The 27553-nt window shown below is 43.0% G+C and overlaps 1 protein-coding gene and 1 long non-coding RNA gene across 19 annotated transcripts in view; one reads left to right on the top strand and one right to left on the bottom strand.

Moving 5' to 3' along the window:
* LOC307200595 (uncharacterized protein) overlaps positions 1-27553 on the bottom strand; it is a 188433-nt gene that overhangs the window by 28496 nt on the left and 132384 nt on the right. For 14 of the 18 annotated variants that reach the window (XR_013832401.1, XM_079949162.1, XM_079949171.1 and 11 more), the window contains 2 exons: positions 27233-27515; positions 787-1650 (listed from right to left, as the gene is read on the bottom strand). Coding sequence is in view for 17 of the 18 variants with exons in the window: in XM_079949162.1 (XP_079805288.1) it covers positions 787-1650; positions 27233-27515 (1147 nt within the window). In the remaining variant the exon portion in view is untranslated. Of the gene's footprint in view, positions 1-786; positions 1651-2339; positions 2617-20978; positions 21973-22745; positions 22873-27232; positions 27516-27553 lie in introns of those variants that run through there. The other 4 variants (XM_079949170.1, XM_079949169.1, XM_079949163.1 and 1 more) reach the window with 3 other exon arrangements.
* On the top strand, positions 8255-10087 carry LOC307201213. The gene is made up of 2 exons (XR_013832655.1): positions 8255-8356; positions 9938-10087. It is a non-coding gene; the product is annotated as an uncharacterized lncRNA (long non-coding RNA).

Raw genomic sequence — 27553 nt, 5'->3', positions numbered from 1 at the left:
CTTCGTCTTGCGGTTTTTTCGTCTTGCGAAGCACGGCTATTAGCGGCTTAGCGGCTTAGCGGCTATTAGCGGCTTAGCAGCTTAGCGGCTATTAACGGCTTAGCGGCTTAGCAGCTATTAACTGCTTAGAGGCTTTAAGAAAAAGGAAACAAACTCGTTTCGTCTTGCGAAGCAAGCATGTAGGGAAATTCGTCTTGCGAAGCACCTCAAAAAACGGAAAACTCTTTTGTCTAGCGAGTTTTTCGTCTTGCGAGGCATTCGTCTTGCGAGGCACCACTGTACTGGCAGGTACTGCTATGCAAACAGAATCCACTCTTTGGAATTGGTTCGTAAGGCGAGCATTCCCATAGACAGCCAATGATTTCCTTTCTCTTCTATAGGGAAAATCCTAATGTATTCCTGACCAAGAAGAAATGAGAGGAAAATGCATGGTTTTCAGTTCCCACTGCTTGGATATCTCCCACCGCACAGAAGAGAATCATAGGGTAACCGGCCTCAAATAACCATCATGCAGACATCTAATCAACACATGAAGGGGGCTAATGCTATGGAGTAAGCAGTCCTACCAGGCTTCGTCTATGTCACTTCCCTTCACTTTGGGAGCAAATGGGCAACAAACCAAATTCACATTGTAACTTGCTAAACAGGTGAACTATCTTTCTGAAAGGGAAGTGGAATATTTTGGCGTTCACTGGAAAGAGCACATGTTAGGGTTTTGTAGTCTCTTATCCCTATGCCTTTATTTGCCTTTCTGTCACATAAATTGTATCTTTTGATAGGTATTACCTGCCAAGGCTGCAGTTTCTGAAGCTCCTGCATCCCTCCTTCCACCGCTGCCCTGTATTTGGTCCTTGACAAGAACATGGCATGTAGAGCATGTGCTGTGGCATAAACAGCATTATAGATGCTATAGCTGTGGCTTGTTATGCTCATCTCAAAGCCAGACGAAGGGAGATTCTCCAGCTTCTCCTCTCCAGTGCAGGTTCCACTGGCCTGCTCCTCTGTGTTGGGGTTTGGAAATAAACAGAGAAATACCTGTGCCCAGAACTGCTTGACAAAGCCATTTCCATTTTCCTCAAAAGGATTTTGTGCTTGAAGAAAGGCTTTGAATCCTTGTACCATATTTGAATGAACTGCAAAGGAGAGGGAACCCTGGAAGACTTGCATATCCATGCTCAGTTGAAAGGTCAGTGCTGGGAAATCCACCAGTGCTGTCAGAATCCACACCTTGCCCACGGATGTCTTGGTCACATTTTCCAATTCACCAAGAGCTACTATGTCTCTCAAGGCAAGCATAGACTTTGTTTCTCCATAGAAAACCACCACCTTGGCTTTACTTTCCATAATAACTTGATAAATTTGAATCCAGCGCGGATAAAGGTCATAATACTCAGCCAAATATGTGGTTTTCAGGGTTGTCTCTGAGAAAGCCAAGCAAATGCCTTTCTGGGAGAGCAGAGGTTTCAGGGTCTGAATAAACCTCTCTCCACCTTCACTTTCTCTAGCAAGCAATCCAACCCACGTCCAACCAAAGTGCAGAAGTAACTCAACAATCCCAGTGTACTGATGGGCTTCATTGGGCACCATCTTGTAGAAGGAAGTGGATTGGCTTTGACCAGCATCCTCTGGAGAAAAGGAGCCATAAGTGAGCTAAAAGGAAATAAAGGAGCATCATCTACAATAGCAGAAGGACTGGGTATGTGCATCCAGGGCCTTCCCACCCAGGAGGCAAAATGAGCAAGTTGCAGGTTCCAGAAAGCTGGGAGGAGTGGCAGATTGCACCCTGTGTTTCTCAGCTTCCAGCTCCTTCTCTGCCATCCCTGCATGCCCAGTTTCCTGCTCTCCTGCTTTCCTCTCCTCCCTCCTCCTTTTCTTTCTCCCCTTTCTCCTCTATGCCTTCCCAAGCTGCTGCTTTCCTCTCCCCTGTTTCATTCATGTTGCTTCACCACAACATTTCAGCTCCTGATTTCATGGTGTCTTCCCTTCCTTTCTCAAACCACTAACACACAGAATCCCCATGAAGTGTCACAATATGTGGGCAGCTGACTCCTGATAGGCAGGCTTCCAGCTTTGCAAGAGAGCAGCTTTTCTCTCCAACCAGTAGGCCATGGAGCAAAGGTGAGAGGGTGTCAGTTGTCGGAAAGGAATTTGGATACATGTTTTTATGTGTGTGTGAACAAGGAAGTGGTGTGAGAGGCGAACTCTTCTACCATCACATTACCTTGTGAAGGGCAGAATCACTCTCCTTTGTCTCTCACAACTATTTCTATATTAAAGAAATCCTTTCCGAATAGAAGCTATCATGGTGGATGTGTGAAATCCCCTATGCAGCATCTTACCTGGGGAATCTTGTAGATGCCCAAGATGTTTGCCAGGTAGACAGAGGTATCCAAGTCCAGCCCCCCAATAACTGCCATCAGGTGGATTTTGCACTTGTAGTTGGGACTAAGTATGGAGAGAAGGTTCAGAGCAGCCCAGTAGGTCATCCTTTCATCGAAGTAACTGTCATAGATGTGGAATCCCAAGGTGATATTAGGTAAGAGCTTGGGGTTCTCATTGATCTCCTGGACAGCAAATACCAAGGCCAGAATATGCTGGTAGTTCTTTGGCACAATACTGCAACGAGAATTTTATGCTGTATCATAGAGAGATATACTATGTATGTTTTTCAGTGGCCTCTTTATGATTCTTGAGTTTTTTAGTGTAAATTTTGCCATAAATTACACATATCTGCAGAACAATTTCCCCTAAAAGAGCAGAATTTCAGCTTAATGTAGGGCTCCTTCAGACTTTCCCACTCCTGCCATTTTTGTCCAGGAAAATCTGATCTTTACCACTGAACTCTCACCTCCCTCATAACGTCTCCCAACTGACAGTTAACTGACATTTCTTCACTGATCACTACCTTCCGCTGAATACAGTTGGAATGTATCTATAAATATTAAAGACAATCATCTAGCCTGACTTGGATGAGAACCTGACGGGTTATTCGAGCATCACCTCAAAGGAGAGGCGAGCTTTTAAGACACTTCACAAGAGAGTTTCTGAGAGGAAGATTAAGAACAGAGAAGGGCTTTCCATCTGAAACTAGCAAAGGTTAAACTTTGAGTCCTCCTCTTGTTAAACTCTCCTTGGAAGAGATTTGGTGGAATGTGGGGAGGAGAGAACACATCAACAAGACCAGGCTCTCTCATCTCACTGACACATTCAGATCTGCATTTCCCTTCAGTGGAAGTAAATCCCACTGAACTCGGGGGAACCAGCTTCTAAGGAGGCGTGGTTAGAGCTGGGGGATATTTCAGTATCATTTGATTATTTGACATTTGATGTCTTTACTGTGTATTAAGGCGCTGGTGGATAGTTAGCCTTTCTTTGAAGTCTTCTTTGTCAAAAGCAGCAAAGAGGTGAGAAGCAAGTCCGCCTATAATAAGATGACCAGGTTGGTAGTATTCATGTGGAATTCTGGACAGATCATGGACGGTGCAACTTGTGGTATGCTTGCACACCAGATGTGGCAGATGAAAGAGAAGGGGCACAATAAACAGCAGCATACTGAAGCACATATTCTTTCTCATCAGCCTTATTTCCATCCAGCACATGAACTTTGCTTCACAATCAATCTCAATACAATATTCTGCCTTGTCACCAAAGACACCTCTAAAAATTCACAGATTAAAATCCTATTTTATAACTTGATTAAGAGAAAGGTGAAAATCCTTCCTCTTTCTCTGTCCTCTCCCTTGCTGAGAATGGCAGGAAGAGGTTCTAACTCCCATGTTTTGATATTGGTTAGTATTCTCTGGAAATCTACTGAGACATTATCCAAGGGAGACATAGACATGCTGAGAGTAATAATTATAGGTGAGATAATAACAAGCTCTCTTTACATCAGGAACATCAGAAAATGCCCAATAATAATAATAATAATAACAACCCTGTTTCTGATGGTTCATTCAAAGTTCTTTCAGACTGTTTATGGGACAACAAAAGGGCATGCAGACTTAAGAGCCATGAGGAAGAGAAAAACAGTGGGCCAGGCTCTTGTCAGTGTTGACCAGTGCAAATGATTCATCTGACCTAAGGTTTCCCACCTGAGCACCACTTCATTAGTTTGCTGACAATAATACCGAGACGAAAGAATGGTGAAAAGGACACCTATTTGTGTACCTGATGGAAATAAATAAATAAATAAATAAAATAATAATAATAATAATAATAATAATAATAATCACAACAACAACAACAACAACAACAACAATAATTTATTATTGGTACCCCGCCCATCCGGCTGGGTTTCCCCAGCCACTCTGGGTGGCTTCCAACAGAATATTAAAATACAATAATCTATTAAACATTAAAAGTTTCCTTAAACAGGGCTACCTTCAGATGTCTTCTAAAAGTCTGGTAGTTGTTTTTCTCTTTGACATCTGGTGGGAGGGCGTTCCACAGGGCGGGTACCACTACCAAGAAGCCCCTCTGCCTGGTTCCCTGCAGCTTTGTTTCTCACACTGAGGGAACCGCCAGAAGGCCCTCAGAGCTGGACCTCAGTGTCCGGGCAGAACGATGGGAGTGGAGACGTTTCTTCAGGTATATTGGACGGATGCCATTTGGAATTTTAAGGTCAGCACCAACACTTTGAATTGTGGTCTGAAACGTACTGGGAGCCAGTTTAGGTCTTTCAAGAACGGTGTTATGTGGTCTTGGCGGCCGCTCCCATTCACCAGTCTAGCTGCTGCATTCTGGATTAGTTGTATTTTCCAGGTCACCATAAATTCATGGGGAAGAGGACAGAACCCTGAGGCACCCCACAAGTGTGAGCCCAGGGGTCTGAACACTCACCTCCTCCACCACTTTCTGAATACGGCCCAGGAGAAAGGAGCAGAATCACTGTATGACAGTGCCCCCAGCTCCCAGCCCCTCTAGACAGTCCAGACGGATGTTATGGTTGATGGTGTCAAAAGCCGCTGAGAGATCCAGCAGAACTAGGAAACAGCTCTCACGTTTGTCCCTAGCCTGCCAGAGATCATCGAGCAGTGCGCCCAAGGCAGTTTCAGTCCCATGATGAGGCCTAAATCCCGACTGGAAGGGATCCAAATGGTCCGCTTCTTCCAGGCATGCCTGGAGTTGTTCAGTAACCACTCGCTCAATCACCTTGCCCAAGAATGGAAGATTTGAGACTGGGCGATAGTTGACCATATTGGCCAGTTCTAAATACGTTTTTTTAAGAAGTAGTTTTATGACAGCCTCTTTCAGCGGGTCTGGGAAGGCTCCCTCATGGAGAAAAGCATTCACCACCCTGCAAAGCCCATCACCCAGCCCTTCCCGCCGAGCTTTTATAAGCCAAGGTGGGCAAGGATCAAGGAGATAGGTGGTCAGTTTCACTCGTCCAAACAGCCTGTCCACATCCTTGGAGGAAAAGCACCTCACAACTGGTTGGTGGGAGGGTATATAGAAGTAATAAATAAAAAGTAGAGTGTGGTGGTATTATATTTAGTAATAAAATGGAGCTTAATTTCACTCATGTTCAAAATGCTTTTACTCCAAAATATTCATTCAGAAGCAGGCTGCCCCATTTTTTAACAATAAACCCATTAAAAAAAACAAAAATTGTTATTCATTGAATTTTAAGTTTAAAAATCCCCACGAGGAACGGTCTAGTGCATACTGCCCATGACTACAGGAATCCCCCACTGCACACAAATAATAACTAAATAATTTAATTAATACCCAGATATGGAGGGAGAGAGCTGGAGAGTTTTCATGGCTTGTGAGGGCAGAGACTGGAGGTGCAGCAGGGGGTTGTTTATGCTACTCAGCTCCCCCCCCACCTGACAGCTAATGTGCATAGAAGAGCAGCAGAAACAGCAACTTTCCCCACACATCCCCCAGTCAGCCCCCAAAATTCCAGATGTGGGTATTTTATGTGCAGTATTCTTGATCTGGGATGGAGAGAGAGAAGTATAGAAGACATTCAAAGGGGTTTTTTTTAATAGAATATTTATTAAAGTTTTCAGAAATAATACAATGAAAAACCAAAAAGAAAAAACAACAAAAATACAAAAATAAAAACAACCAAAAAAACACACATAGGGTTTCCATTACTTATTTTCTTTTAACTTATTTTCCAGACCTCCTCATACCCCCTTTTCTTGTATTCCAATTAAAATTGTTAATTCAGCAAATCCTCACCATTAGTTTTTACTTATTTCTAAACCTTATTTTTTCATATCTCTTAAACATTACAGCTGGAAACCACTTAATTTCTGTCCAACATCATTCTAACATTCATTAATTTTACAATATTTCTGCAAATAGTTTTTAAACTTCTTCCAATCTTCTTCCGCCGACTCTTTTCCCTGGTCTCGGATTCTGCTGGTCATTTCTGCCAGTCCCATATAGTCCATCATCTTCATCTGCCATTCTTCCAGAGTGGGTAAATCTTGTGTCTTCCAATATTTTGCAATAAGTATTCTTGCTGCTGTTCTGGCATACATAAAAAAAGTTCTATCCTTTGGCACCAATTGGCCGACCATGCCTAGGAGAAAGGCCTCTGGTTTCTTCAAGAAGGTATATTTAAATACCTTTTTCATTTCATTATAGATCATTTCCCAGAAAGCCTTAATCCTTGGGCACGTCCACCAAAGGTGAAAGAATGTACCTTCAGTCTCTTTACATTTCCAACATTTGTTATCGGGCAAATGATAAATTTTTGCAAGCTTGACTGGGGTCATGTACCACCTGTACATCATTTTCATAATATTCTCTCTTAGGGCATTGCATGCCGTAAATTTCATACCGGTGGTCCATAACTGTTCCCAGTCAGCAAACATAATATTATGTCCAACATCCTGTGCCCATTTAATCATAACAGACTTCACCGTTTCATCCTGAGTGTTCCATTTAAGCAGCAAGTTATACATCCTTGACAAAATCTTAGTTTTGGGTTCTAGCAATTCTGTTTCTAGTTTTGATTTTTCCACCTGGAATCCAATTTTCTTGTCCAATTTGTATACCTCCATTATCTGATAATAATGAAGCCAATCTCGCACTTTGTTTTTTAGTTTCTCAAAGCACTGCAATTTCAGTTTATCTCCCTCTTGTTCCAAAATTTCCCAATATTTCGCCATTTGGCCTCCATATTGAGTCTCTTAAAAGCTTTTGCTTCCATTGGTGACAACCACTTGACATTCAAAGGGTTTTAGAGAGTGCTCCCCACTTATAAAATCTTCATTTATGTGTGGGGGGCACTTGAACATAATCCACAAGTAAGTGGGACTCGCTGTACTGAAATCTCTGAGACTGGCTAATCATGACAGTAGCAACTCTACAGAAACTTTAATGAGAGGAAAAAAACCTAGAAAGGAATGAGACTTTTAAATAATAATAACGCCTCTCAATGTATTATTTTTTTCTGTTCAGTTTCTAATCAATTACCCTCTGAGGTTCTAGTCAGGTCTCAATATTTTATGGTACTGATGGCAGTTTTTTGGTTTCCAAATAATGCTTAAGGTTAAAACAAGATAAGGGGCTCCTGTTTCAGAGAGACCATATTTTGGTTTTAAAAGAATTTGCACATAACAATTGTAACATGTAAAATATAACACAATTTAATGGTGTAGATAAAGAGAGATTACATTGCTCATATTTTGGTAGGAAAACCCTGTGACATTACCATATGTGAGAGAGTGCTGGAGGGGAAATAGTTAAATAGGCTGCACAGACAGGACCCAGGGGGGTGGAGTCAGCGGGCCTATAAAACTAGTTCTGAGAGGAGTTCTGGGGGGAGTTCGTTGGGAGTTGTGGGTGGGTAGTTGGTTGGTTTTTGAGTGGGTTTGCTGGTTGGGAAAGGCAGTTGGTAATAGAGAGACAGTTAGGAGTGTGGGGTGGTAGCAGAGATAGAGAGAGGAACATAAGACTAAGAAAGTAAAGAGGAACACTGTTTGGAATGCTGTAATAGTTTTGTTTTAAGTCTGAAATAAAATACACTCTTCTTTATGAAATGAAAAGCTGACTGAGACTGAAGTGATTTAACCAGGAAGGACCTGGTTGGTGGCAGCGGATTAGTGGGGTAAGGGTCACTAGTCTGTGAGACAACCGGGGGCTCCGTACGAACGCCACAAACCCCCACAAAGATGAAAATATAATTCATTATTTTCTCTTTATTAACTGCTCTTTGCTGTTCAGTTCAGGCCTCAACACAATGATATAGCATTTGGGGGCAAAGATGGAGCCCAGTATCCCAGCACTGGAGGCCAAGATGGAGAAGATCTCCACAGCCACCATGTATTTCCCTTTGGTGCTCAGGTACACGGGAACAAAGGAGATCCAAACACTACAAAATAAGAACATGCTGAAGGTGATGAATTTGGCCTCATTGAAGCTCTCAGGCAATTTCCTGGCCAAAAAGGCCACAACAAAGCTGACAATGGCCAAAAAGCCCATGTAGCCCAGGACACAGTAAAACAGGGCAACTGACCCTTCGTTGTAGCCTAGAATGATTTCCCTCATCACAGAGTGCATGTCGGAATCAGGGAATGGGGGAGAGGTTCCTAACCACACACTGCAAATGCCCACTTGGATAAGGGAACAAGAAAACACAATGGAGCTTGCCAGCCTTTTCCCCACCCACTTCCTCATTCGGGATCCTGGTTTGGTGGCCACAAAGGCCAGAACCACCGTGATCGTTTTGGCCAGCACACAAGAAACGGTCACTGTGAAAACAAGGCCAAAAGCCATTTGTCGGAGCAGGCATTTCACTCTTTCTGGAGGACTGAGGAAGATGAATGGGCAGAGGAAGCAGAGCAGGAGGGAAGTGAGGAGAGTGTAGGTGAGGTCCCGATTGTTGCTCTGACAATGGGTGTGTCCCGATGTTTAATGAAGATGACTAGGACCACCAGTGTGAGGAGAGAGAGAGAAAGAGCCAACAATGTTAAGCTCATCCCCAAGGGCTCTTTAAAAGACAGGAAGCTGATGGTCTTTGGAATGCATTGTGATTGTTCCATGTTGGGATAATGATCTTCAGGGCATGCAACACAGTCATTCATATCTGGAGAGAACATAATACTTTCAGATTTCAGATGTGTTGCAAAGCAGCTGCTAATGGTGCTCAGTAGGGAACTCATAAGCTTAAATTAGATATATCACAGATATTTCCAGAGTAACCAGATTGAGAGTGATGCATGAGAACCCCACCTCAGCACTTTGTGTTGGGTCATGTGCAGAGGTGGAGCTACTTGCTCTGACACCCAGAGCGGCATGGGGGCGGCACTAGCCAGTCCACAGGGGCAGGGCTAGCAGCCCACACGGCAAGCGTCCCTAGACGCCCTCCGCCCAAGCGGCAAGTGTGGGGGGCGCTGCTAGCTGCCCATGCAGCAAGCATCCAAGGGCGCTGCCAGTGCAGCGAGCGTTGGGGGGAGGGTGGCGTGGCGATGTCAGCCCCCTCAGGGATTACACCCAGGGCGGTCCACACACCATGCACCCTCCATGCTGTGCAGTTTAGATGGACAAAGTTGGTAAGTACAAATACAAATCACCCTCGCATTATAATTGTTCAGAACAGGAACTCAGGAATGTGTCATACCAACTCAGATCTCTGGTCCATTCAGCTCAGCATTGCCTGCTCTATTTTAACATTCATCATGGATGACAAATCCTTTTTTTTGGGTGGGGGGCAAGGACAACGTCCGTATTCCATTTTGGGTGCTGTGTGCCAATAGGCATGGAGGAGAAATTTGATTTTGTTGACATTTGGATGGGAAAGTTATTTAAATTGTACTTCTTGAACCAACACAAAGCATAATAGAGTTTCCCCCAAAAATGGTACAGTTCTCCAATCAAACAAAATGTACAAATTGCAAATTTCCATAACTTTCCCATAATTTCTAACATTACTTCGTTTTGAAAAGTATATATCCCTTTTGTTTCTTACCTTTCTCAGATGAAATCTTTCCTTGAGGACATGGAGCACAATCATAGCAGCAGAATGGCTCCCCCTCCTTCTTTTCCTTGCTGGAACCAGGAGGACAACTTGGGTTACACACAGAAAGGGCTGGAATCTGCCCATTTAAAGAAACACTTAAACATTTTAGCACACAGAAATCATTAGCACTTTTTGTTTCCTTTTTCTACCAGCCAGCAGTAGGAAGACACTAAACTACTTATACGAAACTCAGTGCCAAGCTACTCATTTTGTGTTTGAAAAAAATTATACTTCATTATATCACTGTGGAAAAGAGGACTGCGAGAAAATGGAATCTTATTTGAGTGATTGTTTTTTTAAAAAAATAATATTTATTGCTTTTAAACACTACAAAGAAAAAGAAAGAGAAGAGAAGAAAAAAAGAAAACAATACAATACAATATATAAACAATACACAACACAACGCTAACATAATAAACTAAACAAAACCAAACAAAAACAATTTAAAACACACATCTTACCATACCAATATCTTAACTTTCATTCCCTTGTTTTAACGACCTCCTCACACCTCCCTTTTTGTATTCCACTTCTATTAATTGTTTCAGCAAATACTTTCCATCTTCCTCTATTTCTGTCATATAATTGTCTTAACATATTTTAACCTTATTTTCCCTTTAATACTCTAATAATCTATTTATACTTAATTCCTTATAACATTTCTACTAAAGCCGTATAACTCCATTCCAACATTTTTCTAACACTCGTTAATTTTACATTATTTCTATAAATAGTCTTTAAACTTTTTCCAATCTTCTTCCACCGTCTCTTCTCCCTGGTCTCAGATTCTGCCAGTCCTTTCCGCCAGTTCCATATAGTCCATCAACCTGGTGATCTTCTGTCCGATGCTCTTAACTCTTTTCCACGTCCCTTCTGCGAGTCTTCTTCGTACTTATACAAGAACTTTGCTTTGTCTTCTACTGATCTTATTTTTATTTTCCTTCTTTTGAAGCTGAAGAGCAGATCTCGGGGAAACTCCCACCTAAAGATGATTTTATTCCTTCTCGACAGGGCAACCAAATCTCCGTAGTTAAACCTAAGATCCAAAAGGTATTTCAGGATGTCTTTAAAAATTTCCTCTCTTGACTGTTGTTCTTCTAAGTTCTTCTGGTAGAGTCTGAAGGCCCTCAGAATTTTAGTCTCTTCTTGGCCCAAGTCCAGGTCCCAAAAATCAGCAAATTCCTGTGTGAGAAAGTCCATCAAACCTTCCCTCTCCAGTTCAGGCAGGGCTCTGATCCTCAAAGTCTGTTTTCCTTTAGATTCAATCGTAACAGGCATCAACTTATGATCGTCAAGTTGCATGTGTGAGGCTGGGACTCTTTCTCTCTCCAATTGTGTTACTTTAGGTTCAACCGCAACAGCTTTCTCCCTAGCCTTCTCCACAGTTTGCCTTGTCAAAGTAGATTCCTGTGTCAATTTCTGGATAGTTTCTGTATTGGTGTTCACCTTTTGTCCCAAATTATTTATACTTTCTATAGTTAAATCCACCTTCTTGTGAAGCTGTTCCAATGAATCATTTATCTTACATAATACAGCCACTAAGGCCTCTTCTGTTGACATTCTTAACCGATTCAAGGTCATTCCCAAAGTCTCACAGCTTTATCTTGCAGCTGGAGATTCCCTCAGCTCAACTCTTGCAACAGTTTCAAAGGCTTCCTCTAGAGGGAAACAGTTTCTATTTGTATTAGTCCTTTTAAACACAGTTCAAACAATAAAGTTAGTTTCAATTTTCAGTTACTTTTACTCCTTTTTAAGAGCAGACAGAGAGAATAGAAACAATGTATCTCTCTTATTTAGCTAGCTGTCAGCGAACGTTCTATTCACTGTCAACAAACAATCCAAAAATGTCAGTCTTACTAGCAGCCCGTTTCCAGGTTCGGAGCGGTGGTATTTTGACTTTCTTCACTCTCTCCTGCAGGCACACACAATCCAAAACTTCCCCCCTCTTCTCCTGCTTCCAAGGGGGGTTTAGTATTTTTTACCAATGGAAATTTAGTCCTTTACAGTAGGCTTTCCAAGACTTTAGCTTATAGCCTCTTTGCTGCGATCTATTTACAAAAGGGGGAGGCGGACCTCTCCGTTTCAGTGCCAAATTAAGACGTTTGAAAATCCAATTCTCTGCTCTACTCACGGGTAGTTGCTTTAAGATCAAATTGTCCACAGGAAAAAGTCAGCGCTCTCCGGCAACAGCTATGCGGCTTCGTTCCGTGGAAGAAGCAGTCAATTTGAAGCACCGCGCCACTCACCCATGTCACTCCGGAACCCCAAAACCGGGTTTACCCGCAAGTGGGGGAGGTGCAAAAGGTGCCAGCCGAATCCCAGGTTCACAGGCTTCACCTGCCAGTGATTTTTAATGGGTCTCCGCCTTCGCCGTGGCAGCCAGACCCAAATTTCCATGAGGTAAATTCCTCCCGATCAGAGGAATTTCGCCATTACCGGAGGCGCCAACCCAGAAGTCCCCTTATTTGAGTGATTGTTACATACCCCGAGTACCCAAAGAAAATTGGCCAGGTTTGAATGCACCTGTATTGATATTTGAATTACAAATGGCAATTGTCAGGGGACTGCCATCGGAAAGGGGGAGGGAGGCAGGGGGATACAGAGAGCCTCCAGTGATTCTGAGAAGCAGCTCCTTGTCTGGCAGTGGAGAAAACTGTAACTCCAGCGGACCCGGGGGGGGGGAGTAGCCAGGTGAAGGGAGGGCTCAAAGATGCTACAGAGAGCCCAAGCGCCTCACCTAGCCCGGCCGGCCAGGAGGCACACACGCCACTTCCATCACCCTGCTTGCGCAGAGGGGTGAAAGGTAAGGAGGGGAGGTAGAGATTTGGGGTCTCTAAGTTCTTATGCTGGGGGAGAAACAGGAAAGGGGCACTCTTGGAATCTGCAAGTGACTAAGACAGACATGAACTCTGGAGTTGTGCACCGTAAATGTTGTTGTTTAGTCATTTAGTTGTGTCCGACTCTTCGTGACCCCATGGACCAGAGCACGCCAGGCACTCCTGTCTTCCACTGCCTCCCGCAGTTTGGTCAGACTCATGTTTGTAGCTTCGAGAACACTGTCCAACCATCTCGTCCTCTGTCGTCACTTTCTCCTTGTGCCCTCAATCTTTCCCAACATCAGGGTTTTTTCCAGGGAGTCTTCTCTTCTCATGAGGTGGCCAAAGTACTGGAGCCTCAGCTTCAGGATCTGTCCTTCCAGTGAGCACTCAGGGCTGATTTCCTTAAGAATGGATAGGTTTGATCTTCTTGCAGTCCATGGGACTCTCAAGAGTCTCCTCCAGCACCATAATTCAAAAGCATCAATTCTTCGGCGATCAGCCTTCTTTATGGTCTAGCTCTCACTTCCATACATCACTACTGGGAAAACCATGGCTTTAACTATACGAACCTTTGTTGGCAAGGTGATGTCTCTGCTTTTTAAGATGCTGTCTAGATTTGCCACCACCTTTCTCCCAAGGAGAGGCATCTTTTAATTTCGTGACTGCTGTCACCATCTGCAGTGATAATGGAGCCTAAGAAAGTAAAATCTCTCACTGCCTCCATTTCTTCCCCTTCTATTTGCCAGGAGGTGATGGGCCCAGTGGCCATGATCTTCATTTTTTTGATGTTGAGCTTCAGACCATATTTTGCGCTCTCCTCTTTCACCCTCATTAAAAGGTTCTTTAATTCCTCCTCACTTTCTGCCATCGAGGTTGTGTCATCTGCATATCTGAGGTTGTTGATATTTCTTCCGGCGATCTTAATTCCGGCTTGGGATTCATCCAGCCCAGCCTTTCGCATGATGATTTCTGCATATAAGTTAAATAAGCAGGGAGACAATATACAGCCTTGTCATACTCCTTTCCCAGTTTTGAACCAATCAGTTGTTCCATATCCAGTTCTAACTGTAGCTTCTTGTCACACGCAGAGATTTCTCAGGAGACAGATGAGGTGATTAGGCACTCCAATTTCTTTAAGAACTTGCCATAGTTTGCTGTGGTCGACACAGTCAAATGCTTTTGCATAGACAATGAAGTAGAAGTAGATGTCTTTCTGGAATTCTCTAGCTTTCTCCATAATCCAGTGCATGTTTACAATTTGGTCTCTGGTTCCTCTGCCCCTTCAAAATCCAGCTTGCACTTCTGGGAGTTCTCGGTCCACATACTGCTTAAGCCTGCCTTGTAGAATTTTAAGCTTGCTTAACCTTGCTAGTGTGTGAAATGAGTGCAATTGTGCGGTAGTTGGAGCATTCTTTGGCACTGCCCTTCTTTGGGATTGGGATGTAGACTAATCCTCTCCAACCCACTGGCCACTGCTGAATTTTCCAAACTAGCTGGCATATTGAGTGTAGCACCTTAACAACACCATCTTTTAAAATTTTAAATAGTTCAGCTGGAATATCATCACTTCCACTGGCCTTGTTATTAGCAGTGCTTTCTAAGGCTCATTTGATGTCTGGCTCAAGGTCAGCAACCACACTCCAATTTTCTTGAACAGATCTCTGGTTTTTCCGATTCTATTGTTTTCCTCTATTTCTTTACATCGCTCGTTTAATTTTGATGCTGCCCTTCTGGTGATGTCCATGTGTAGAGTTGTCTCTTGTGTTGTTGGAAAAGAGTGTTTATGATGACCAGCTTGTTCTCTTGACAGAACTCTATTAGCCTTTGCCCTGCTTTGTTTTGAACTCCAAGGCCAAAATTGCCAGTTGTTCCTTTTATCTCTTGACTCCCTACTTTAGCATTCCAATCCCCTATAATGAGAAGAGCATCCTTCTTTGGTGTCATTTCTAGAAGGTGTTGTAAGTCTTCATAGAACTGGTCAATTTCAGTTTCTTCAGCACCAGTAGTTGGTGCATAAACTTGGATTACTGTGATGTTAAATGGTCTGCCTTGGTTTTGTATCGAGATCATTCTATCATTTTTGAGATTGCATCCCAGTACAGCTTTTGCCACTCTTTTCTTGACTATGAGGGCCACTCCATTTCTTCTACAGGATTCTTGCCCACAGTAGTAGATACGATGGTCAGCTGAACTGAATTTGCCCATTCCTGTCCATTTTAGTTCACTGATGCCCAGGATGTCAATATTTATTCTTGCCATCTCATTTTTGACCACATCTAGCTTACCAAGGTTCATGGTTCTTACATTCCAGGTTCCTATGCAATATTTTTCTTTACAGCATTGGACTTTCCTTTCACTTCCAGGCATATCCGCAACTGAGCGTCCTTTCGGCTTTGGCCCAGTCACTTCATCAGCTCTGCATCTACTTGTTCTTGTCATCTGCTCTTCCTCAGTAGCATGTTGGACACCTTCCGACCTGAGCGGCTCATCTTCCAGCATCATAACTTTTATATGCTGGTTCTTTTTGTCCATGGAATTTTCCAGGTTGTGGGACATTGAACGCCAGGAACTAACAGCAGCAGCAAAGAAAACATGCTCCCCTCTTAACTTTCAGCTTTCTTGGGCACATGAAATTAACCACAATTATCTTGAATTTTTGCTCAATCCGCAAGAAAGAAGGGCATTTTCGCTGGCCAGGTTTAATTCAAATCCTTCAAACCTCCTATGGGGAAGCTTCTTGAGAATGGTGGAAGGAGAAAGAATTTGCACATGTGAAGACCATCAGGTGGAAACTCTTAAACATATGGTTCTTAAATGTAAACTATATGTTGATCTCCGCCAGCAGTTCCTAGGTATCTGAAGAAGTGTGCATGCACACAAAAGCTCATACCAATAAAAAACTTAGTTGGTCTATAAAGTGCTACTGGAAGGAATTTTTTTTATTTTGTTTTGACTATAGCAGACCAACAGAGCTACCTACCTGTACCTTACATGGTAACAACCAAAAGAATATCAACCCCAGATCAAAAGGCGAGAGATATTTTAATCTGACAACAAACTGGGAAAAGAGGTATGTTTTCACCTGGCGCCTAAAGATATGTAGGGAAGAGAGCCTCTTTGGAGGGGGACAGACTGATTTTTAAAAAATTATTTGGCCCCCATTGTTTGAGTCTTCCTAAATCTAAGAAGTCCATTTCCTCATTGCACTGTTGGTGAGAAAAACAGCTACCCACAAACTCCATAGTCCCTGCTTCCTTCCCATCGGAGCAACAAACACCTTATTCTTGACAAGAGACTCATGATATACCCTGGGATAGAGAGAGAGACAAGGTAACAGTCACATGCATGCCATATCCAGGTGCAGGAGAAGACTGGCCATGGGTGTTATCCTGGACAAGATGGGCCATTGGACTGATCCATCAAGCTCATCTTAGGTTCTTATGTAGTGCAGCAGAGGAAAATCTAAAAATGCAATAATATTGTTTTCCTATATTTCATGGAAGTAATAATAATAATAATAATAATTTTTTATATATACCCCGCCCTCCCCAGCCAAGGCCGGGCTCAGAGCGGCTTACAAGCAATAATAAAAACAAGATGAATGATTACAAACTTAAAAACAAAAATAAAATACAACATTAAAATAATGGAACATTAAAATATTAAAATGTAGCCTCATCGCAGGAGGAGAAGGAAAAGAAAAGAAAAGAAGTAGGAATTATGCCCCACCTGGTGAAAGCTTCTATGCCAAACCATTCTGTTGTCATCAATGGAAAGTTGCTGGCCTGGGGTGGCTTGCACATTCACCCTTCCAACCTTAACCCTCACGAAGGAATTATTTGGAAAAGTGACCAGGTTGGTAATATCAAAGCCAGCTTCTACTTCCCTGTTCTCACCAAAAGATACAGTTTCTCCAGCAGAGTTGTTGAAGGAGACAGTCCTGAGGAAGGGATGGAGCTGCATTGGAAGAAAAATAGGAACTGTGAAGTAATGCATATGTCTCTCCTTATTGGCACTCACGATGCCTCCTATTTGTCTGCACTCTGTTTCTATACGAATATTTTAGGAACTGTAGCCATTTTTGTAACCGAGCTATGTTTGACTGCCTGCACAACTGACTGCTGTATGGAAAAGCACATGAATCAGACCTTTGAAGAGCTTTGCAAGTAAACAATGTATAACTTATTAATGATGCGACCTGTCTTTGTGTTAAGGAAGTGGGATGTTTTGGGATCAACTAGAAGGGGTACATTCTAAGGTTTTAACACCTACATTTCATGCCTTTATTTGCTGCATGAGTTGCCATATTACATCTCTTCTAGGGTTCTCTCACCAAAGAGTCCAACAAGAATGATATTGTTTAGCAAGCTCAGCAAAAACTAAAAAAAAACCAGGTTTTAAATCCTCTCCCTTACTCTTCCCCATCCCACTTCCCCAGCCACAGCTACTTTTTTCTCCAGGTCCACCGGCCTCTCCCTGCCAGCTCTCTCCTATTCATCTCAGTATAGGCACGGATCCTCCATGTAACTTGTATGTAGAGGGTCCGCCTTCACTAACAGGTTCTCTGCATGCAAAGGCTCACACAAAAAATGGGACAGGTCTGGTACTTCACTGTCTTACTCCGTGAGTAGCTTTTCTGCACACAAGGGGAGAATGTGCTCTTACACTGGAGCTTGAAATTTTTCAGGGTGCTGTTTTACATATCACTGCCTATGTCAAATAAATTATATCTCATGAAGCATTACCTGCCAAGGCCAAAGCTCCTGCATTTCTCCTTCCACCGCTGATTTGTATTTGGTCCTGGACAAGAACATGGCATGTAAAACATGTGCCGTTGCATAGACAGCATTATAAAGACTGTAGCTGTGGCCAGACATGGTCATCTCAAAAGCAGACGAAATGAGATTCTCCACCTTCTCCTCTCCAGTGCAGGTTCTACTGGCCTCCTCCTCTGTACCGGAGTTTGGAAATAAACAGAGAAATACCTCTGCCCAGAACTGCTTGACAAAGCCATTTCCATTTGCCTCAAAAGGATTTTGTGCCTCAAGAAAGGATTTGAATCTTTGTACCACATTTGAATGAACTGTAAAGCGGAGAGAACCATGGAAGACTTGCATATCCTGGTTCATTTGATAGGTCGTAGCCGCGAAATCCAGCTGTGCCGTCAGAATCCACACCTTGCCTACAGACGTCTTGGTCACATTTTCCAATTCACCAAGAGCTACTATGTCTCTCATGGCAAGCATGTACTTTGTTTCTCCATAGTAAACCACCACCTTGGCTTTACTTTCCATAATAGCTTGATAAATTTGGATCCAGTGGGGAAACGTCATAATACTCAGCCAAAGATGTCGTTTTTTGGGTTGTCTCTGAGAAGGCCAAGCAAATGCCTTTCTGGAAGAACAGAGGTTTCAGAGTCTGAATAAATCTCTCTCCACCAGTCCCCCAATAACTGCCATCAGGTGTTTCTGAATGTCGCACTTGTAGTTGGGTCTAAGTGTGGAGAGAAGGTTCAGACCAGCCCGGTACGTCATCCTTTCATCGAAGTAACTGTCATAGATGTGGAATCCCAATGTGATATTAGGTAAGAGCTTGGGGTTCTCATTGATCTCCTTGACAGCAAATACCAAGGCCAGAATATGCTGGTAGTTCTTTGGCACAATACTGCAAAGAGAATTTTATGCTGTATCATTGAGTGATATGCTATGCATGTTGTTCACGGGCCTCTTTATGATTTTTGAGTATTTTAGTGTAAATTTTGCACTAAATTACACATACCTGCAGAACAATTTCCCTTAAAAGAGCAGAATTTTAGCTTAATGTAGGACTCATTCAGACTTTCCCACTCCTGTCATTTTTCTACAGGAAAATCTGATCTTTACCACTCAATTGGAACTCAAACCTGCCTCATAACGTCTCCCAACTGACAGTTAACTGACATTTCTTCACTGACCACTACCTTCAGCTGAATATAGTCAGAATGTATCTATTCCAGGCCCTGTCTATAGCTATTAAAGACAATCATCTAGCCTGACTTGGATGAGAACCTGACGGGTTATTCGAGCATCACCTCAAAGGAGAGGCGAGCCTTTAAGACACTTCACAAGAGAGTTTCTGAGAGAAAGATTAAGAACAGAGAAGGGCTTTCCATCTGAAACTAGCAAAGGTTAAACTTTGAGTCCTCCTCTTGTTAAACTCTCCTTGGAAGAGATTTGGTGGAATGTGGGGAGGAGAGAACACATCAACAAGACCAGGCTCTCTCATCTCACTGTCACATTCAGATCTGCATTTCCCTTCAGTGGAAGTAAATCCCACTGAACTCGGGGGAACCAGCTTCTGAGGAGGCGTGGTTAGAGCTGGGGGATATTTCAGTATCATTTGATTATTTGACATTTGATGTCTTTACTGTGTATTAAGGCGCCGGTGGATAGTTAGCCTTTCTTTGAAGTCTTCTTTGTCAAAAGCAGCAAAGAGGTGAGAAGCAAGTCCGCCAATAATAAGATGACCAGGTTGGTAGTATTCATGTGGAATTCTGGACAGATCATGGACGGTGCAACTTGTGGTATGCTTGCACACCAGATGTGGCAGATGAAAGAGAAGGGGCACAATAAACAGCAGCATACTGAAGCACATATTCTTTCTCATCAGCCTTATTTCCATCCAGCACATGAACTTTGCTTCACAATCAGTCTCAATACAATATTCTGCCTTGTCACCAAAGACACCTCTAAAAATTCACAGATTAAAATCCTATTTTATAACTTGATTAAGAGAAAGGTGAAAATCCTTCCTCTTTCTCTGTCCTCTCCCTTGCTGAGAATGGCAGGAAGAGGTTCTAACTCCCATGTTTTGATATTGGTTAGTATTCTCTGGAAATCTACTGAGACATTATCCAAGGGAGACATAGACATGCTGAGAGTAATAATTATAGGTGAGATAATAACAAGCTCTCTTTACATCAGGAACATCAGAAAATGCCCAATAATAATAATAATAACCCTGTTTCTGATGTTTCATTCAAATTTCTTTCTGTTTATGGGATGACAAAAGGGCACGCAGAATTAACAGCAATGAGGAAGAGAAAAACAGTGGGCCAATCTCTTATCAGTGCTGACCAGTAGAAATGATTAATCTGACCTTCTAACATTTCCCACCTGAACACAAGTTCAGTAGTTTTCTGACAATTATACCGAGACGAAGGAATGGTGAGAAGGACAACTATTTGTGTTCCTGATAGAAAAGCACCTCACAACTAATTGGAGGGAGTAATATATAGAAGTAATAAAAAAAAGAGTAGTGAATGGTGGTATTATATTTTCTGATAAAATGGAGCTTAATTTCACTCCTGTTCAAAATGCTTTTACTCCAAAATATTCATTCAGAAGCATTCTGCCCATCGTATTACAATAAACCCATTAAAAATACAAAAATTGTTATTCATTGAATTTTAAGTTTAAAACCCCCACACCAGGAACGGCCTAGCATATATTGCCCATGACCACAGGCATCCCCCACTGCACACGATGAATAACCAAATAATTTAATTAATACCCAGAAATGAAGGGAGAGAGCTGGAGAGTTCTCATGGCTTGTGAGGGCAGAGACTGGAGGTGCAGCAGGGGGTTGTTTACACTACTCAGCCCCCACCCTCACCTGACAGCTAATGTGCATAGAAGAGCAGCAGAAGCAGCAACTTTTCCACACATCCTCCAGTCAGCCCCCAGAATTCCAGATGTGGGTATTTTAGGTGCAGTATTTTTTATCCGGAATGGAGGGAGAGCAGCAGAGAAGACATTCAAAGGGTTTTAGATGGTGCTCCCACTTCTCCAATCTTCATTTTTGAATGTGGGCCACTTGAACATAACCCCCAAGTAAGTGGGACTCGCAGTACTGAAATCTCTGAGACTGGATAATCATGACAGTAGCAACTCTACTGAAACCTTACTGAGAGGAAAAAAATCTAGAAAGGAATGATAATTTTTTTAAAAAAATGTTGCTCAGTGTATTGTTTTTTCTTGTTCAGTTTCTAATCAATTACCCTCTGAATTTCTAGTCAGGTCTCAATATTTTATGGTACGGATGGTTTCCAAAATAATGCTTAGGGTTAAAACAAGATAAGGGGCTCCTGTCTCAGAGAGGCCATACTTTGCTTTTAAAAGAAATCACACATAACAATTGCAACATGTAAAATATAACAGAGTTTAATGGTGTGGATACAGAGAGATTACATTGCTCATATTTTGGTGGAAAAAAACAGAGATGTTAGGTTAATTTGTTACTTCTTCTTTATTAACTTCTCCTTGCTGTTCAGATCAGGTCTCAACACAATGATGTAGCATTTGGGAGCAAAGATGGAGCCCAGTAAGCCAGCACTGGAGGCCAAGATGGAGAAGATCTCCACAGCCACCATATATTTCCCCTTGGTGCTCAGGTACACTGGAACAAACGAGATCCAAACACTACAAAACAACAACATGCTGAAGGTGATGAATTTGGCTTCATTAAAGCTGTCAGGCAGTTTCCTGGCAAAAAAGGCCACAACAAAGCTGACAATGGCCAAAAAGCCCATATAGCCCAGGACACAGTAAAACAGGGCAACTGACCCTTCGTTGCAGCTTAGAATGATTTCCCTCATCACAGAGTGCATGTCGGAATGAAGGGATGGTGGAGAGGTTCCTAACCATACAGTGCAAATGCCCACTTGGATAAGGGAACAAGAAAACACAATGGAGCTTGCCAGTCTTTTCCCCACCCACTTCCTCATTCGGGATCCTGGTTTGGTGGCCACAAAGGCCAGAACCACCGTGATAGTTTTGGCCAGAACACAAGAAACGGTCACTGTGAAAACAAGGCCAAAAGCCATTTGTCGTAGCAGGCAGCTCACTCTTTCTGGAGGGCTGAGGAAGATGAATGGGCAGAGGAAGCAGAGCAGGAGGAAAGTGAGGAGAGTGTAGGTGAGGTCCCGATTGTTTGCTCTGACAATGGGTGTGTCCTGATGTTTAATGAAGATGACTAGGACCACCACTGTGAGGAGAGAAAGAGAAAGAGCAAACAATGCTAAGCTCATCCCCAGAGGCTCTTTAAAAGACAGGAAGCTGATGGTCTTTGGAATGCATTGTGATTGGTCTCTGTGTGGATAGTGGTCCTTTGGGCACGCAACACAGTCATCCATGTCTGGAAAGAAAGTAATACATTCAGATTTTGGATGTGTTGGAGAGCAACTGCTAACGGTGCGAGTATGGAACTGATAATGTTAAATTAGAAGTATCACACATATTTCAAGAATAACCAGAATGAACGTGATGCATGAGAACTCCACCTCAACACTTTGTGTTGGGTTATGTGGGGTATCCTGTGATGGCTTGCTAACACCACATAAACCACATTGTTATTGTTCAGAACAGGTACAGTCCATGACCATTTTGCACAGGGGTTCCATTCCCAGCCCTGTTCCACCCCCACGCCTATGCTGATCCCATTCCATCCTGCCCAGGTGTGTGATCACACATTAATCAGAGGCATGTGTGTTTGTTATTACCTGAACTAAGACAGGTGTCTCCTACCAAGTCATATCACTGGTGCATTGAATTCAAAATTGCCACCTGTATTTTAACCTGTGACAAAGATTAGATCATGGGTGACAAACGGATTCTTTTTAGGAGTGGGTCCATAATCCTTTATGGGTGCTGTCTGCCAATAGGTATGGAGGAGAAATTTGGTTTTTATGCCACTTGAATGGGAAAGTTATCTAAATTGAACTCCTTGTAACAAAACGTTAATCAAAGTACAGATGTCCTTAAAATGTGTACTTCTCAAAACATTTGGGATGTAGTTCTCCAATCAAACAATATATACAAAAATGCACACGTTACCACAGATTTATTTATCCTTTTCCTCAACTGCTAACATGACTTATTTCTGAAAAACATATATCCTGATTCTCTTACCCTTCTGGGTCGAAATCTTGCCTTGAGGACATGGAGCACAATTATAGCAGCAGAATGGCTCCCCCTCCTTCTTTTCCTTCCTGGAACCAGGGGGACAACTTGGGTTGCAGACAGAAAGGGGTGGCATCTCCCCATTGAAATAAACACATAAACATTTTAGCACCCAGAAATTATTAGCACTTTTTGTTTCCTTTTTCTTCCAACCAACAGTAGGAAGACACTAAACTACTGTACTTATTCCCGACTCAGGGCCAGCTACTGATTTCTTTTTCATTGGTTTAAAATAAAAATAAAAATAAAAAATGCTGAAACTTACCATGTTGGAGCCCCTTTCAGGCATTCAGGAAGAATGCATGAGGATGCAAAGGGGAAGAGGATTGGGGATTCTCCTTCACCAGCACTGCCCCTATTGTCCCCATACAAAATATAATACCTGTTCCAACCCCTATTTTCCAATCATAGCATGTATAAAACAATTGTGCTTCTTGGAGAGGACAGAAACATACTGTATTTTTCGCACCATAGGGCGCACCTAGTTTGTAGACGGGGAAATCAATTTAAAAAATATCCCTCCCCTCAGCCCCAAAGAGCAGCTTACAGGCTGCGCACAACCTCTCCCTGCCGGAGGGGTTGCGCGGCTATGGCACAAGCCAAGGCAGATAGCGGGATGGATTGCGCTGGCTGTTTTGGCTTCCTCTTTAGCCCTGCTCAATCTCTCCCTGCCGGGAGAGGCTGTGTGGAGCTAAAGAAACCATAGCTCCGTGCAGCCTCTCCCTGCCGTAGGGGTTGCGCGCGGCTATGGCACAAGCCTGCATTCGCTCCATAGGACGCACACACATTTCCCCTCAATTATTGGAGGGGAAAAACTGCGTCCAATGGAGCGAAAAATATGGTACTCCAAAGAATGAGCTACAAACTTGGAGACTGTGTAGAGAGTGATCTTGTGCTCAGGTCTAACTTGTAGGTTTCCCACAGGGTCATTTTCTGTATAAAACCACAAATATCTACCTTATACAGTAACAACCAAAACAATATCACCGCCAGTTCAAAAGCCCAGAGATACTTTAATCTGACAAAAAACTGGGGTAAGAGGAATGTTTTCACCTGGCACCTAAAGAGCTTTAGGTTTGAGTCTTCCTCAATCTAAGAAATCAATTTCCTCATTGCACTGTTGGTGAAAAAAACAGCTGCCCACAAACTCCATAGTCCCTGCTTCCTTCCCATCAGAGCAACCAACACCTCATTCTTGACAAGAGACTCATGAAATACCCTGGGATAGAGAGACACACAAGGTAACAGTCACTTGTACACCATATCCAGATGCAGGACAAGACTGGCCATGGGTGTTATCCTGGACAAGATGGGCCATTGGACTGATCCAGCAAGCTCACATTATGTTCTTATGTAGTGCAGAGGAAAATCTAAAAGTGCAATACCATTGTTTTCCTATATCTCATGGATGTAGGAAGTATGCCCCACCTGGTGAAAGCTTCTGTGCCAAACCATTCTGTTGTCATCAATGGAAAGTTGCTGGCCTGGGATGTCTTCCACATCCACCCTTCCAACCTTGACCCTCACAAAGGAGTTATTTGGAAAAGTGACCAGGTTGGTAATATCAAAGCCAACTTCTACTTCCCTGTTCTCCCCAAAAGATACTGTTTCCCCAGCAGAGTTGTTGAAGGAGACAGTCCTGAGGAAGGGATGGAGCTGCATTGGAAGAAAAATAGGAACTGTGAAGTAATGCATATGTCTCTCCTTACTGGCACTCAGGATGCCTCCAGTCTGTCTATACATGCAGGAATTGCTATAAAAACCTAATCTGTTCCTGAGAAATAATTTGTAAGGCGAGTATTTGCCTTCTTGGGTGACGATTTCTATTGTTTCTTGTGGGGAAAATCCTAATGCATTCCTCACTAAAATAAAAAAACCAGCATCCTTTCTGTTCCCACTTCTTGGATATCTCCTGCTTCTAAGGAAACAGTAGGGTGATTAGTACACTTGAGACTAATTAATGCACAAGGTGCTTGGTGCCAGAGAGGAAGTTCTTCTGGCAGACTTGGCCAATGTCACTTCCCCTCACCTTGGGAGGAAATGGGCAATAAAACCTTTGGCTCCACTCAGCCTACATTTGAACGATGTTCCTGTGGAGCTCTGAGCTGCTCCTACCAACCAGCTTGCTATGTTTCAGAGAAGAATGGAGTCGGAAACCAGTGTTTTCTATACCAATATTTTAGGACCTTTAACATTTTTGTAACTGAGCTATGTTTGACTGCTGTATGGAAAGCACATGAATCTGACCTTTGAAGAGTTTTGTATGTAAACAATATATAACTTACTAATTGTGTCGTCTATCCTTGTGCTAAGTAAGTGGGATGTTGTGGGATTGACTTAAAGGGCACATTTTAAGGTTTTAACGCTTAAATTTCATGCCTTTATTTGCTGCATGAGTTGCCATATTAAATCTCTTCTGGGGTTCTCACACCAAAGAGTCCAACAAGAATGATATTGTTTAGCAAGCTCACAAAAACTAATAGAAAGGTTTAAAGTCCTCTTCCTTGCTATTCCCAATCCCATTTCTCCAGCCACAGCTACATTTTTCTCCAGCTCCACCTGACAGGCCTCTACTTCTCCTCTCAGTCTAGGCTGGGACCCTCCCTGTAACTTGTGTGCAGTGAAGCTGCTTTGGAATTAGCAGCACAGTGCAGGATTGTATCTGCACAGTGCAGGATTGTGTCCGCCTTCACTAACAGGTTCTCTGCATGCAAAGGCAGTTGCTCACACAAAAAGGGGACAGGTCTGGTACTTCACCGTCTTACTCCGTGAGTAGCTTTTCTGCACACTAGGGGAGAATGTGCTCTTTCACTGGAGCTTGAAATTTTTCAGGGTACTGGTTTGCATATCACAGCCTATGTCAAATAAATTATATCTTATGAGAGGCATTACCTGCCAAGGCCGAAGCTCCTGCATCTCTCCTTCCACCGATGATTTGTATTTGGTCCTGGACAAGAACATGGCATGTAAAGCATGTGCCGTTGCATAGACAGCATTATAAAGACTGTAGCTGTGGCCAGACATGGTCATCTCAAAAGCAGACGAAATGAGATTCTCCAGCTTCTCCTCTCCAGTGCAGGTTCCACTGGCCTGCTCCTCTGTATTGGAGTTTGGAAATAAACAGAGAAATACTTGTGCCCAGAACTGCTTGACAAAGCCATTTCCATTCTCCTCAAAAGGATTTTGTACCTTAAGAAATGATTTGAATCCTTGCACCACATTTGAATGAACTGTAAAGCAGAGGCAACCATGGAAGACTTGCATGCCCATGCTCATTTGAAAGGTCCGTGCTGTGAAATCCAGCTGTGCCGTCAGAATCCACACCTTGCCCACAGATGTCTTGGTCACATTTTCCAATTCACCAATTGCTACTATTTCTCTCATGGTAAGCATGGACTTTATTCCCCCATAGAAAACCACCACCTTGGCTTTACTTTCCATAATAACTTGATAAATCTGAATCCAGTGGGGAAACATTTCATAATACTTAGCCAAATGTGTCATTTTCAGGATTGTCTCTGAGAAGGCCAAGCAAATGCCTTTCTGGGAGAGCAGAGGTTTCAGGGTCTGAATAAATCTCTCTCCACCTTCACTTTCTCTAGCAAGCCACCCAACCCAGGTCCAACCAAAGTGCAGAAGTAACTCAACAATCCCAGTGTACTGATGGGCTTCATTGGGCACCATCTTGTAGAAGGAAGTGGACTGGCTTTGACCGGCATCCTCTGGAGAAAAGGAGCCATAAGTGAGCTAAAAGGAAATAAAGGAGCATCATGTACAATTGCAGAAGGACTGGGTATTTGCATCCAGGGCCTTCCCATCCAGGAGGCAAAATGAGCCAGTTGCCTGAAGAAGGCAGGTTCCAGAAAGCTGGGAGGGGTGGCAGATTGCACCATGTGTTTCTTTGTCTCCACTGCCTTCTCTGCCACCCCTGCATGCCCAGTTTCCTGAACTCCTGGTTCCCTCTCCTCCCCCCTCCTTTTTTTTTTATCCACTCTGATCTCTAGGCTTTTTCTTTACCGCTCATTTTCTCTCCCCTTTTTCTTTCATGTTGCTTCACCACAACATTTCAGCTCCTGATTTCATGGCGTCTTCCCTTCCTCTCTCAAGCCACTAACACACAGAATCCCCATGAAGTGTCACAATATGTGGGCAGCTGACTCCTGATAGGCAGGCTTCCAGCTTTGCAAGAGAGCAGTTTTTCTCTCCAACCAGTAGGCCATAGAGCAATGGTGAGAGGGTGTCAGTTGGCAGCATGGAATTTGGATATGTGTTTTTAGGTGTGTGTGGAGAAGGAAGTGGGGTGAGATGAGCATCACATTACCTCGTGAAGGGCAGAATCACTCTCCTTTGTCTCTCACAACTATTTCTATATTAAAGAAATCATTTCTGAATAGAAGATATGGTGAATGTGTGAAATCCCCAAGGCAGCATCTTACCTGGGGAATCTTGTAGATCCTCAAGATGTTTGCCAGGTAGATGGAGGTATCCAAGTCCATCCCTCCAATAACTGCCATAAGGTGTTTCTGGTTGTTGCACTTGTAGTTGGGGACAAGTGTGGAGGGAAGGTTCAGAGCAGCCCAGTAGGTCATCCTTTCATCAAAGTAACTGTCATAGATGCGGAATCCCAGTGTAATATTAGGCAAGATCTTGGGGTTCTCATTGATCTCCTTGACAGCAAATACCAAGGCCAGAATATGCTGGTAGTTCTTTGGCACAATACTGCAACAATAATTTTATGCTGTATCATTGAGAGATGT

Source organism: Podarcis cretensis, assembly GCF_951804945.1.
Source record: "Podarcis cretensis genome assembly, chromosome: 13".
In the NCBI taxonomy this organism is placed as follows: domain Eukaryota; kingdom Metazoa; phylum Chordata; class Lepidosauria; order Squamata; family Lacertidae; genus Podarcis; species Podarcis cretensis.
Note: the sequence above shows the minus strand (reverse complement) of the source record. Positions and strands in the feature narration are given on the sequence as shown.